Raw genomic sequence first — 15,770 nt, 5'->3', positions numbered from 1 at the left:
GAACCAAATTTAGCTCTTTTAATAATAAAAGGATTGAGTTTTTTTGAGTTATTAAAGACCTGATAAAGACAACATGAAGCACAGTAAATTATTTTGGCAAGGCATAAAATCTTCATTTTCCAGGTAGATTATCCAAAAGGTAAAAAACAAACAAAAAAACAAAAAAAAAAAACACTTTTCACAATCTTTTATGAAAACCTAATAGTCCACGAAAAGTTTGGTTTTTTTGTTTTGTTTTGTTTTGGTGAGACAAAACCAAATTCTAATTTTTTTACCAGTGTGTTTTTAATATTAAAACTCATTATTTAGGGGCGCCTGGGTGACTCAGTCAGTTAAGCGTCCGACTTCAGCTCAGGTCATGATCTCACAGTTTGTGAGTTTGTGAGTTCGAGTTCCGCGTCTGGCTCTGTGCTGGCAGCTCAGATCCTGGAGCCTGCTTAGATTCTGTGTCTCCCTCTCTCTCTGCCCCACCCCCGCTCATACTCTGTTTCTGTCTCTCTCAAAAAAAAAAAATAAACATTTTAAAAAACCTCATTATTTAAAAACTTAAATACGTCCATTCCAGCCACATGTAAAATTTCTTTTCAAAGATTCCTTTCTATAAGCCTTCAAACAATTCTTTTCACACCATTCAGATTTTGTTCTGTTTTTTGTTTGTTTTTGAACTTGAAAAACATTTCATTTAGTTTCTATATTTCTGAGAGTATATTTGATTTATATAAGTGCTTATTTATCTTTAATCCAATAAATAGAGTTCTTTACAAATTAATTTTGGCAATATCATCTGGAGTAAGAATATATCACACATCTGCAACATACATGCATAGACATACATAAATATATAGACAGACACAGAGATCTTGTAGCATTTGCTTTAAAATTTTTGCCATGAGACAGGTGTGATAATGCAAAACTGACTAGTTTATGAAAAAAACATTTGGATCTAAAGTGTGTTTCTGGCAGATAGAATAAGTTAAGATTACTTGCTCAGATGGCTAATTCTTTTACCGATATTTGTGGAAAAGGCTAAAGATTTTCATTCACCTAATTTCTCAAGTAGTCTCCTTTTTTTTTTTTTTTCTGATAAAAATCACCTCCCTGAAGTTTGCATTTCGACTTGGCTCTAGGTTTCTAAGGAAGACCAGATAGAACATTTACATCTCAAAGGCACACAGAAAGGATGTAAATTTCTTCAAGAAGGGCTTTTGTTCCCTAAATCCACATTTCTTATAATATCTGAAATCCTTCTGAGATGAATAGGGGTTTAGAGATTGGTAGAGAAGATAGGTATGCTTTGTTTCTAGGGCTGCATTTCTGTTTTTGTTTGATAAGTAGAAGATAATTTATTAATTCCTCAAAGAACTATGTTGTAATTTGAACATCAAGATGCTTACCCAGCCATCCAGCTACATTATCCTCAAATTGCTTCTTTATATCTGGGAGATCAACTAAGATGGAAATCAAGATTCCTATGTTCTAGATTTATGACTGTGTTTCTTTGGAATGTTTTAGTAAATCCTTCCACAGTGGCTTCAGAATGTTTCTATCCCTCCGGGCTCTTAGTTTCATTTTGACTTAGGAGAGAAGCCCTAAAAGAAAAAGTTTCTATGGAGCTCTGAATATCAATTTCCAATTTGGCCAACTTCTGACCATAGAGCTACTTGAATGAATGAATGAATGAATGAATGAATAAATCCTTTTGAATAATTTCTCAGGTTTCATCTGAGACAAATAGTAAATATTTCTGGCAGTACTGAACAACCCCATGGACACAAGAGGGGACAAAGATGATGCAAAACATACTACCCTCCCCAAATCCAGAGCCATCCCAAATAACAATTATAGTGAGTGCCTGGCTGAGACCCTTTTTTCTTTAGGGCCTTTCATAAATGAATGAGCTTATCTGAGATGATTAAGTTATCCACTGTGGCTTCGTGATTCAAGACTATCTTTGGTAAGGTTAACCTTACTTGTTCAGCCTTAAAACAAAATTTTATTCACCTGAGGCCTCATATTAGACCAGTCCAGTTTACTTCTGACCCCAGACCCAGTCCAGTTTCTAAATCTGAATCAGTCCTTGGAACCCAGTCTGACCCAGGCTAACTCAGGCCAGTTTCCAGACCCAATACAGAAAAAGAAATGCTCAAATAAAGTCTATAAGTCCATAATGCAGAAGCTGCAGAGCTAGGATCCAGGACCAGGTAAGAGACTTACCCATAACCTCTGGAGGTAGGTAGCAAGAAAGCAGCAAGTTCAGGCACTCCATAGGTACCTATACCTGGTTGCTCATTGCTCCTGGGGGCCATCAGGGTCCCCTTTGGTTCCCTCTTGTGACACCAGAACTGTTAAAAGATAAACTGGGGTATACTAAAAATTTGAAGAGTTTATTTGAACAAAAACCAATTCAAATTGGGCAGTACCCAATGAGAAGTTGTTAGAAGCACTCCCTAGGAAACCATTTTTAACATCTGCTTATAGATTCACCTCATTCTTTTTAATGGCCACCAACTATTTCATTGAATGAATGGGCATAATAATTTATTTAACCTGGACCTACTAATGGGAATTTAGGTTTATTCTGGATTTTTATACTACACTGCAACAAATGCCTTGTAAAATATTTTTGTTCACATTAAAGCTTAGATTTTTGCTTCTCTACCACATGTTTCTCAGGGAGAGCTGTAGGGAAGGGCACACTCCCCAGGTATGAGACAGCCATGGAAACTTTCATGTAAGATATGAACAGGTAGACCGGGCTTTAATAAAAGCTAGAAGAAGATGGTGTATGCAAAGCCACATGGGCTGTGGAAATGCATGGGACTTATCTGGAAAGCATGAAGAGGAACTGAGACTGGGGTGGCTTTTGTAGAGGAGTCCCCAGTCCATTATTAGATAAGTGAGTGGGACTCAGATTGTAACAGACCTTGAAAGACACACTTGGACGTATGGACTTTCCATTGAACTGTGGGAAACCACTCATGGGTTCTGAGCCAATGAGTAATGTCATATATAGAGGATGTGTTGTTACCAAGTCGAATGTGGCAGCAATGAGTGAAGTAGTAAGGCGACATATAGCCAGTGATGTGACATTAAAGCTAATAGGAAAAAGTCAAAGGTAGAGATAAACTGGGGGGGAAATCTGATCTATGTGGTCTCTGAAGCAGTAAGAGTGGATGAGATATCCAAGGGAAGAATCTATAGAGAGGAAAGAGCAGAAGGATGAGCACTAAGCCATTGACCTTCTCTATCTTCAGAGACAGGAAGAGGAGCAGCCAGCAGAATACCCTGAAAAATGACCAGAAAAGTAGGAGAAAAACTCAACCTCAAACCATGGAAGCCAAAGAGGAGAGCTCATCAGAGAGATTTTTATGAAGGTGTTAAAAACTGAAAGGAAACAAATGCTGTAAAACAAACAAACAAACAAAACCACTGGGTCTACTGATTAGTGATCATTACCAGAGAATTGCTTCAGGACAGAGATTGAGGTAGAGCTCCAACTGCAATAATGTAAAGAGCAACCATGGTGTTTAAACGTTGAGACAGAGTAGAGTACACTTTGAAGAAAAGTAATGGAAGGAGACAGAGTGGAGATTTAAGGAACTAGTAGGATAAAGAAAAGTATAATCAAAAGCTAATGGTCACAGTAGCTAACATTTCTTATAGAACTAACTATAGCACACCAGTTGTCTTACTGGATCCTTGAAACCACTATTTTATAGATGAGCAAACTGCAACTAAGAGAGTCAAAGGGCTTATCCAAGTGCACACAGTTCAGAATCAGCAGGGCTGGGAAACCAAACCCAGGTCTTCTGACTGCACACACATAGATGTCCCTCCCATATGCCACATTGTCTCTAAAAAATGAAACCTGCTTTAGAAGTGTGTAGACTTCTCGTGTCACAGAGCACTTTCTCATACATTATTTTATCTTATTTTGACAACAAATTTGGAGGCAGCTATCATCATCGTCATCATCATCATTGACCTTCTGACCCTAAAGAAACAGAGGCTGAGAGAAGTTGAGAGGTTCTCCTAAGGACACATAGCAGAGAGGTTTCAGACCTGGCACTCAATCCTAGCTACCCTAACACAATTGTCTAAGTATTTTTTTGATGATCCAGGAAAAAGTACAAGAGAGATTTTTAAATTATGTTTTTATGATTGACACTGGCTCATTCATCCATGCTACAGAGTGTCTTTTTCTGCCCCATTATTCATTAACTTTGTAACTTATCAGGGCACTTGACCTTTCTCATATTGATATTTGGCTTTCCCCAAAATTAAAAACAACAATGGTATCGTGATTCATGAAATCTCTTTGGGCTTCTTGATCTTTTCCATCTCTCAGAAGGGTAGATGTTTCTAATACAGTCTACAATGTGGATTTTATTTTTAATATAATGTAACTGGGACAGTTTTTAATGGACATTTTTACATACTGTCCCTGGATTACTATGAGATGACTCTTACCATTTTCTAAAAAGGATATTTTGGTATATAATTGCCTTTTTTTCATTTGCTTCCTCACATATTCACTTTGCACTGTGAGCCAGAGGAAGATTTGCTTGGAATGAGGTATTCTACTGAAATACCACACTGTCACTGCCCTCACCAGATATAGGAAAATTGTGGATGGCACAAAGTATTATGTTTGGTTTCCAGCAGCTGAAATAAGATGTGCTTTTGCCAATGCCGGTGGCCTGGCTGCATTAGCTCAGGAGTCATTTGCAAGACACAAGAATAGCTCCCCACTTGTCCCCATCCCCAAGAACCAACCAAATTTAAAAGTTGTGTAGCTGACAAATTGTTGGCCGTCTCTAGCTGCCATGTTCCTGCTGTGTGCGGTGAAAGTCCCTGAGGCTGTGTCTGACATGTTGATGTCAGAGTTCCACCACCCAGAGACTGTACAGAGGCTGAATGCTGTTCTCAAGTTCCACACACTCTGGAGGTTTCGCTACCAGGTCTGGCCCCGGATGGAGGAAGGAGCACAGCAGATTTTTAAGGTGAGGGATACTTTCCCCATAGGAATTAGATTAGCAAACTAACCCAAGACTTGTTTAAATCCTTGAACCTCAAATCCATGGTTTGTGGCCCAAGAGATGCTTCTTTTTCTCTCTGATTATGTAAGTAAACCTAACTCATATATGCATGAATTCTTGTTTTAATAATTGAAATAGAGAAGAGTGGTAAAGTAAGAAAATCAATGTTCTATAAACTTCAAGATCCCACTACCATCCCAAGAGGTAAACATAAAAATTTGGGGTATAAACTTTTAGACACTTCGCTGTATCTATACATGTAGATGTTTTTTTGGAGGATGGAGTAATTAACACAAATAAAGATCATAGAGTTAAAACCTTTCATTTTTTAATGAATAAGCTGAGACCCAGAGATGTTCATCCTGTGCTCTATAACATCATGTACTCTATAATATTATTTCATAATTATACTTCAGACCCATTCTAGCTTATTTTTCACCTGACTTCATTTTTCTGATGTCAACTAACAGATCCCACCTCCCAGTATAAACTTCACCCTGCCCTCGCCAGTGCTTGGAATGCCATCCGTCCCAATGTTTGACCCCCCATGGGTCCCTCAGTGCAGCGGGAGTGTCCAGGACCCCATTAATGAAGACCAGTCTGTGAGTAACAGGCATTTTCTAGTATCTTCAGGCTCCTTGGTGTACATGTAAGAGAGAAGGACAATGAGTATGTGAGACAGTTTGTTAATTCTTGTCATAAGAATGGAATAACAACACAGAAAATCAGCCATGAAAATCATAAAAGGTCATTGTTCTTATGAATAGAATCATAGTCTCAATAGCAGCCACCTTATACAGCTGTTAAAAACATTGGGCATTGATTTCTTGGCCAAGGGTAGCACTTTTGTCCCTAGTTATTATAACACAAACACATTCGTTTAACTGGTAATTCACAAGCTACCCAAAAGTTAATGAGAGTGACCCTGGATAAAAAAAGGAACTGAATTGGCAGTTCTTTTTTCTTTGTTTGGATGTTGGTCTGTTCTTCATTTTGTTGATCATTAGTATCATCATCACAAATATCGCTCTGAGACCTCAGGTCTTAATGTACTTTAATGTGACACTCTATATGTAATACAATTCATAAACAGCTAAGTTTAGAACATGGCATATTCATAGAACCAAGAATATATGCCTTTTGAAAAAAATGAGTCTTCAAAGTATGCTTTTTTCACCTGTTGAATAGCATTTTTCTAAATTACAAGAGTAATGTAGAAAATATGGAAAATAAAGCAAAAAAGGAGAAAAAGAACATACGTCTTTGCACAAATCTATGATTATTTTCTTGCACAAATTCCCATGGAATTAGGGCAATTGGTATATAAATATTAAAGATTTTAAATACACCTCACAAAATGACCCCAGGAAGATTTTATCACTTTACCCACGTAAAATAGAATAGGAAAGTGTTTTGTCTTTATTCAAATTAGCTAGTATTATTTTTTAATGCCACTTTGATTGACAAAAAACAAAGTCATTGGTTTTTTTTGTTCACAATTCTTTAAAAAGTTTGTTGGATATATGAAGTTAGCTTGAACGTTTTTGCACATCACATATTTTCTTGACATTGTAGTTCTCTTTGGAGAACTGTTTGAGCTCTTAACCCATCAAAATATTTTAATTCTTCTGCATATAGTACTTTTGTATCTGATGGTGTTAATGCCAAAGAGAAAGGCACACCTGGTTTTTTCTCCGTATATACAATAAATCCAGCATCTGAACCCCTGGCATAAGGATCCTTGATTTGTCTCCTGAATAGACAATGGATTCATTTGAGCCAAACACACTCTCTATCACAAGTTCACAATGAATTTGAAGCCAAGACCCCTGATTCGATAGGGTTCTCTTTCTCTCATTACATAATTCTTACCTTACCTTAATATAATAAATCAGTTTAACCCCTAGCTCTGCAAATAAATTGCCATGTGGCCTATCTAATGCCCTTAATTGCTATTGTGCCATTCTGCATAGGAAACCTTTAGTCTTATGTTAAGATCCTGAATTCAACCTTAGTAACACTATCAATTCTCATTATTTCTATTCACTAACTTTGTTTCTACAAATATTGTTAAGTATTTACAGTGTCCCACTGTATTTACCTGCAATAATTAAATATTTACAGTGTGGTAGTTAGTCAGGATACAAAAATAAAATAAATCACATAATTAATTGTTTTATGTAAAAGATAGCTCTCTTTCCTCCTCCTTTCCATGGTTCTTTCTCTTTTATTAACCTTTATGAAATAAATGTCCTTCATTTAAAATCATTTCAAAAAATTATGGAAAGGAATAAATATTAAACTTCTTTATTTCATTTTAATGTTTAAAGAGTGGATCATTGATATCACCCCAAATTCTAAAGGTGAAATCCCCAAACTTATAGATATTCTTGAAGAATTATTCTCATTGAATGAAAATGAATAGCTTAGTTACATACAACCTGGAAATCTGATAGAAAAACAAATAGCCATGAAACTAGACCATGGGTGCCCTACCATTTCATGAGAACAAAGTACCACATTTTGTAATTCTATTGAAACACTCTTTATGTCTATGACCTTGCAAAACAGTTTCTATAAGATCAACTGGTCTTCACGTCTCCACAGAAATCCTTTTCAGCCCGTGCTGTGTCCCGCTCCCATCAGAGAGCAGAACACATCTTAAAGAACTTGCAACAGGAGGAAGAGAAGAAACGTCTTGGTAGAGAAGCCAGCCTCATCACCGCCATCCCCATCACCCAGGAGGCTTGCTATGAACCCACCTGCACACCCAACTCAGAACCAGAAGAAGAAGGTGCCCTCTATACATGGGACTTCTTGGGGGGCTCAGTCTCAGGGAATGAAAAGGACTTGCTTTGAAATAAACATTTCTGTGATGTAAGGTGGTATGCACCCTCTTTCTCTCTCACCTCCTGACACTATCCAAAGAAAGAGGAGGGAAGTTGTTCTTTTCTTAATTGCTAGAGTTGGCTTGTTTACAGAGGAGGAAGTTAGTCACATTGAATGAACCAATATGATAATGAACCAAGAAGTGATTATGATTCAGAGAACAGCTAAATCCAGAGTGTATATTGAAGTGAATGCAATCAATCCTTCATCATTAAAAATGGGGTTAGTCCATTTTAACTATCAACCTTGACAAATGCGGCCAATTTGTTGGTTGGTATCAGAAAATAATTTATGAACCATTCTAATTAAGTGATTCTCTGCCCAGCTTTTGTAGAATCTATGGGACAAAGTTTCTGCCTTTCTTTCTAAAATATTTTTTTTTCCATTCATAAGTACACTCTAACTTACTTAAGCCTTACGCTCTGAGAGCAGTATACACCTGTGATGTAAGTATAGCTATAGTTGTGACGATGATGACTTTTTTGTTACAAAACCAAAGGTTACATTCCTCATTTTCTTTGCCAGTAGAAGAAGTCACCAATCTGGCATCCCGTCGACTGTCTGTGAGTCCATCCTGTACCTCCAGCACTTCCCATAGGAATTATTCCTTCCGCCGAGGGTCAGTCTGGTCTGTGCGTTCAGCTGTCAGTGCCGAAGGTGTGTCTTCTTAGAAATTTGTTATTTATTGCTTATGACTTGTGTGTGTTTTGAAACATTTTCCAGTTAATATTATTATTATACTTCACCACACTGTCTTCATTAAATAACTTGTCTTATGACTCAAAGTTCAAAAAATAAATATTAGATTAAGTGGTACTCTTTTTTTTTTCCCCCAGCAATTTACCCTTTATAAATTGGCTCTATATTAACTACATTATAAGTAATCATATTGCTGATGGGTTTCATCCCTGGCTACACATTACAATCAACTGATGAGCTTTAAAAAAATACCCAGGCCACACCCAAGATCAAATCAGAATTTGTAAGAATGGGACCCACACATCAGTATTTTTAAAATCTACTCGGGTGGAGATTCCAATGAGTGGCCAAGACCCACTAGAATGCTATAGGATGCTGTTCTGAAATAATTGAAAAATCAAAGGAAGACCACAGCTCATGTTACTTCTGTAATGAAATCTGATTCCAGGGGGGAAATGTGATATCCTTCAATTCCAAGAATTTAAAAAGTATGTTTTCTCTACTCATGAATAACTGTCTGGGACTCACTGCCTCGTGATAACATAAATTTCATTACTGATTTATAAAGTTATTAGAAAGTTGTACAGAAAACAGTGGTTCTCAATCCTCGGCTGCACAACCCTCAGGAACTTCAAAAATGACCGATGTGGATTAATCACAACTTATAGGGATTGGGCCAAAGGCTCATTTATACTTTTTATCACAGATATAATTTTCTTGAGATATGATTCATGTACCAAAAATATTCACCCTTTTGAAGTATACAATGCAATGGTTTTTAGTATATTTATAGAGTGTGAATAGAATGATGATTATCACCTCTCATTTTAGAATATTATCATCATCCAAAAAGAGACGCTATACCCATTAGCAGTTGTTCCTCATCCACACTTTCTCTAATCAGTGGCCATAAATAATCTATCTCCCATTTTTATGGATTTGCTTTTCCGTACATTTCATATAAATGGAGTCATATAATATATGGCCTTTTGAGACTGGATTCTTTCACTCAGCACATTTTCAAGGTTCATCCATGTTGTCTCATGTATCAGTTCTTTGTCCCTAGACAATGTTCCATTATATAGATATACCACATTATTTATAAATTCACCAGTTAGTGGACATTTATTTCCACTTTTTGACTATTATAAATTATACTACTACGAACAGTGATGTACAAGTGTGGGGTACACTGCCAAGCTATTTTCAAGATCAGCTGTGTCATTTTACATTCCTTCCAAAAAGTATGAGGGTTCTGATTACTCCACATACTTGAATAATCAAAATCATCTTGGAAATGAAGAACAAAACTGGAAGACTCACATTTCCCAATTTCAATACTTACTGTAAAGCTGTAGTCATCAATACTGTGTGGTATTGACTAAAGATTGACAGTAAATCAATGGACTAGAATTGAATGACTAGAAGTAAACTATTACATTTATTCCGCTGTCATGTTTAAAAGGGCACCACGAAACCCCAATAAGGAAAGAAGAGTCTCTTCAACAAAGGGTGCTGAGGCACCTAGATATCTGTAACCTACAGGATGTTAAATAAGCAAGCTTTGAACTGAGAAATGTTGCACTGGGATTACAATACTGAGAAAAGCCCTCCAATGATGTCTCTCTCTTCAGATGAGGAGCACACTACTGAACACACACCAAACCACCATGTGCCTCAGCCCCCTCAAGCAGTGTTCCCAGCATGCATCTGTGCAGCCGTGCTGCCCATTGTTCATCTAATGGAGGATGGTGAGGTGCGGGAAGATGGCGTAGCAGGTATAGCTTTGACTAGTAAACCCATCAATAACTCTCACAAAACACTGAAGCTGTTATCTGATGGAGGACAGTAGGATGCTTTCGAAGACATTAACTACTGGTCACATGTTGATTTGTTTTATGTACAAACTACAATTACAGATTTGTAGTATACTATACTAACATGATCACTGTCTTCATCTCCTTGTCCCACTAACTTTATGACCAAGAAGTTGCATTTGAAATACATACTTGGGTCTAGGAGTGTTATTTACGACTAGAAAACTGCATAACACTTATTTGACCCCGTGGACATCAGATGGCAATTCCGGCCACCTTGGAAATCTTAGCTATTAGCTTGACACCACCGATGCCATCTGTCCCACTTGATTACCTTTCCAGAGGTACTAATCTAAAGACAATAATTGCAAAATGAAATGATAAACTATGGGTAAAGATGAGTAACATTTGTGACAGATAACAGGTTGATATTTCTAATGTTGTTATTAAAAAGCCCATAGAACTCAATAATGATGTTTTTAAAGCCCAACAGAAAAACGGGCAAAGGATATAAATACATGGCCCAATGGCCAATAACATCTGTAAGCAACATTGTTGTTTAAGACAACAATAGAAACTTTATATTTCAGCCAAAAAATTGCAAAGCTTTTTTTTATTTTATTATGTTTTTATTTGAGTATAGTTGACATACGATGTTATATTACTTCCAGGTACACAACATAGTGATTCAACTTTTCTGTATGTTATGCTATGCTCAAGTACAGCTACCGTGAAAAAATTATTCTAAATGAAAATACCCATAGTTGGTAAAGGTTCAGGGAAAAAAGAAACCTCACACCTTGCTGATGGGAATATAGAATTCAATACAAGCATTCTGGGAACAAAGTTTCACAATAGGTGTCAAAAACCTTAAAAGTGTGAAAGCTCTTTGATACAGATTTTGACTTCTAGCAATTTCCTAGGGCAACGAGGGCTATATAAGGGTCTTTATAGGTTTCTACTTATTGTACATTATTTAAAATAACAAATATTTGAGAAGAGTTTAAATTTCCAGCAAGCAATTAGTTAGACATGGTACTTCCATATGCACATTAGAAATAACATTCTAGTAGAATATTAACATTAAGTTTTTAATATATTGCTAAGTAAAAAACTGAGTGCCAAGGAATATTTTCTACATATTATTTAAAACTACATGTAAATAAAAATTTCACATGTATGAGAGGACATATTGCAAAATGTTTATAAGTTGTTTCTATGATTTGTAGTCTTACTGTCAGCTGTCTTTTTCTGTATTTTTCATTTTATTCAATTAGAATAAAGATAATATGCTAAGATAGTTTTGCAACCAGTTTTGACCTAAGAAAAACCTACACCTATTTTAATTATTTATAAAGACACACAGAAACTAAAGCTTATATTTACATATCTCTTGTTCATATTATTTATTTATATAGCCCATACTTTTAATTGGAAGGTTAGTTTCTAATGCAAAAAGATGGTATCATTTATGCAAACTATAGACCGAATGACACATTCATGCTGAATTCCATATTTATAGTTTAGAACACTAAACTAATTAAACCATTTAGACTAAAGATCATCTAGTGCTTATCTACCACTGACTTCTACCCACCTGCTTTCCTAGCTTGGGCACTTCCAGGCAGTCTTGGCCTGATTGTTTTCCCCAAAGTAGTAGAAGCACTTTCTTCACATCAGGAATAATTATTTATTCCTAAGACATCCTCATAGGAGTGGGAACCTAATTACCACTGGCTTAACTACTTCATCTCACTAAAGGAGATACTATTTAAAGCATTCACATGAACAGTAAAAGATCATCTCTAATTCATATGCATTATAAACCAAAACACATTTTCTAAGAACCAAATAATTACTTTAGAAATTTCTCCATGCAACCAATATTAAAATATGACTTTAATTTGACAAATATTTATCACTCCTAAAATTAGGGTAATTTCCAAAACAAAGATTCACTAATGTAGTCTTTCTTTTTATTTTATTCATTTTTTAAAATGTTTATTTATTAATATATTTTTGAGAGAGGGAGGGAGAGAGAGAGAGAGAGCAAGGAAGGGCAGAGAGAGAGAGAGGGAAAAACAGAGAATCTCAAGCAGGCTCCATGCTGTCAGTACAGAGTCTGACACCAGGCTTGATCTTGCAAACTGAGATCATGACCTGAGCTGAAATCAGGAGTCAGGTGCTTAAACAACTGAGCCACCCAGGCATCCCTCTTTCTTTTTAAATTGAGATATAATTGTCATATAGCATTGTGTTAGTTTTAGGTGTACAATATAATACTTTGATATATGTGTATGTTATGAAATGTTACCACAATAAGTTTAGGTAATACCCATTACCACACGTAGTAACAATTTTTTACCTTATAATGAGAACTTTTAAAATATACTCTCTTAGCAACCTCCAAATAAGCAATACAGTATTGTTGACTCTAGTCACCATGCTGTATATTACATCCTCAGGGTCTATTTATCTTATAATCAGAAGTTTTTACCTTTTGACCACCTTCAAACATTTACCTTACCCCCTCTTTTGGGAATCACCAATCTGGTCTCTGTATCTATGAGTTTGGTTTATTTTAGACTCCACATATAAGTGAGATCATACAGTATTTGTCTTTTTCTGTCTGAATTATTTCATCGAACATAATGCCCTCAAAGTCCATCTTCATTATCACAAATGGCAAGATTTCTCTCTTTTAAGGCTGAATGATATATCACTGTAAATCACAAATGTATTCTTTACAAAAGCAATTCTAAAATCTAAAGACCACCCTATACTTTTTCGTTACCTTTTCTTTATAGGTGAAAATGTTCAGAAACAAGTAACAATGAGAACAAATACCTACCTTTCAACAGAAAAAGTGTTTACAGAACATTGTTAAGGCAAAAAAAAAAAAGATACTAATTAAAATCTTAGTAAATTGTTTGAATAGTTTAATACTTTATTTAAGACAAATGCTCAATGTCTTCTCTCTTCTGAAGTGAGTGCTGTGGCCCAACAAGTCTTATGGAATTGTCTAATTGAAGATCCATCGACGGTTCTTCGACATTTTCTGGAAAAACTGACCATCAGCAATAGACAAGTAAATTCTTCTTTCTTTGTAGTATAGCTGTGTAGCACTGTGGGTGAACACTGTTAAAAGCAAACAATGGATTTCGTAGTGCTATGCATAGAACATCAATTTCTGATACACAGCAAATAAGTTCTTTAGGAAATGGTAATGATGAGCAGTACTAAACCTTGCTGTTTTCTTTCAAATTTGTCCATGTACTGATGTCTCCATTTGTGTTTGGTGCACTGGTAGTGATGAACCTAAGTTACTGAAAGATTTTCAGTCTTTTAAGCAAAGATTAAATTCAGTATAGTGTTCTTAGTAATGAATATATTTATTAAATTCTGATTGCTTAGTAGTCTGTGATACAGGTGGGATTATTAGAATATGTTGAAACTATCCATTAATCAAGACAATCTAATTCAGCAGGCCACCTGTGTAAAAAGATTATGACAAATAAAGTAGTTTTCTGAGCAATGGCAAAACACACTGATGATTAAAAGTATTTGTTCATTTCTGTGTTATGGTCTTGTTCTATAGAAGATCAAGTTCAGTTTCTGAAAGGTAAGGTGACTTACAGACATCTCTATTTATTCCCTCTTGACCTAACTTTATCTCTTTGACTCAAAACCCAGGAAGCAGACCTGTGAAGTCCATGAAACCATGTATATTTAATGGTATCTCAAGATAGGTCTGCCTGACATTTGCATCACACCTGGAAGTCATAGCAAATAGAATTGGCTAAATATATACCTTTCCTGTGATTTGCCTGTGACCTATAGACACGGTCTCACTTTTTATTAAAAAAAAAAAGAAAGAAAGAAAGAAAAGAAACTTGTCTAACTACTGCTCAGTTATTTCAGATTGGCTCCTAAGCAAAGGTGTTACTGTTGGTTTAAATACTGTTTAATAAGTATCACATATACTATATTAAAATGCTGAACATAATGGAAATCAACATGAGGGAAAAGCAGGAACCTCCCCCACTTTTTAAGAATTTAAATTTATGTCCTACAGCATGGTAGCTGAACGAGATGTGGACATTCTGTTCTTCTTTCAGGATGAGTTAATGTACATGCTGCGGAAACTTCTCTTAAATATTGGAGACTTTCCTGCCCAGACATCTCACATCCTATTCAACTACTTGGTGAGTTTCAGCCTCCAGTAAGTTGTAAATGTTCATTTCCAATTAGGAAGCAGCAACATGAGGAAAAATTCATAGGAAACTTTTTCAATAACCCCCCCCCATTAATTATGTGACTGGAGGTAAACCATGGTCAGCTAAATTCACCCCTGTTTGTATAGGGAAGCCCCTCCTGACACTCTGCTTGGCATGTAGTAGGCACTCAATAAACATGCATTTCATCTCTGCCTTCCTTTGGCACTATACAACTTCCTTATGTTGCTTCTTAGTTTGGGTTTTCTGTTGTGAAAACTTATATGTCATTTTAGTCATTCTTCCCTTTTTCTATCTTGCTTTTTAAAACACACACACACACACACACACACACACACAGAGGCAAATAGTTGCCCTAGATGGAAAGTATCTGTGAGTGTATTTTTCCATAGTGACTATCTTTGCTTTAAACCATCCTGACAGCTCCTTCCTGAACCCTCTAGAATTTACCAGTTTCTTTAGGATGTTACACCCTAAATGAATATGCAGTTTTGGGGCGGTTAGCCTGATGCCTGTTCTTTGAAACTGCACCTTAATCCAGACAGACAGATAGCCAAGTGAATGTCTGCATTGGGAGAACTTTCTCCCTCACTATTGTCAGTCTTCTAGCAGGTAGGGAAATAGAAGCGGAATCCAAATGCATCTGCAGCGAAATGATAAATTTAACATTACAGCTCCTCTGTGCAGAGAAAATTTGTAATCCCTTTCTCTTGTCTGTGACTGATTTGGTTTTCCTCATGAGTGCCCACCAGCCGGGTGACAAGGGAAAGAATATAAATAAGTGTCCAAATCCACTTTTAAGTTCAGACTGATAAAAACGTATAAATAGTAACTTTGGATAGCATTCGGTCTTTCCTGGCTAAAAAAAACCCCTAGGAATCCTATTTTTTTTCCAACTTCTTTCGTCTGTAAACACTATGTGGAGTTGGAGAGAAAAAAGACCTTTGTTGTTGGAAGGTGGAGGAGGGACAGTATCCTCCAGACTGAGGCCCTTTGATATGGAAAAATGAAGCAAGCCACTCCATTCTGTTCACACAGAATTTATTCGGGGTAACTTACTGACGGGGGTGGGGGGGAGATGGAACAGACGC

General features: G+C 36.2%; 1 protein-coding gene across 3 annotated transcripts in view; it reads left to right on the top strand.

Moving 5' to 3' along the window:
* Positions 1-15,770, top strand: part of UNC80 (unc-80 homolog, NALCN channel complex subunit) — a 224,490-nt gene that overhangs the window by 135,801 nt on the left and 72,919 nt on the right. For all 3 annotated transcript variants that reach the window (XM_049615007.1, XM_049615005.1, XM_049615006.1), the window contains 7 exons: positions 4,822-5,003; positions 5,510-5,641; positions 7,647-7,833; positions 8,454-8,585; positions 10,262-10,405; positions 13,432-13,532; positions 14,563-14,649. In XM_049615007.1, coding sequence (XP_049470964.1) covers positions 4,822-5,003; positions 5,510-5,641; positions 7,647-7,833; positions 8,454-8,585; positions 10,262-10,405; positions 13,432-13,532; positions 14,563-14,649 — 965 coding nt within the window. The remainder of the gene's footprint in view (positions 1-4,821; positions 5,004-5,509; positions 5,642-7,646; positions 7,834-8,453; positions 8,586-10,261; positions 10,406-13,431; positions 13,533-14,562; positions 14,650-15,770) is intronic.

The sequence above is a fragment of the Panthera uncia genome (genome assembly GCF_023721935.1).
Source record: "Panthera uncia isolate 11264 chromosome C1 unlocalized genomic scaffold, Puncia_PCG_1.0 HiC_scaffold_3, whole genome shotgun sequence".
NCBI lineage: Eukaryota > Metazoa > Chordata > Mammalia > Carnivora > Felidae > Panthera > Panthera uncia.
The sequence above is the reverse complement of the archived record's forward strand: the minus strand, read 5'-3'. Positions and strand labels throughout refer to the sequence as shown.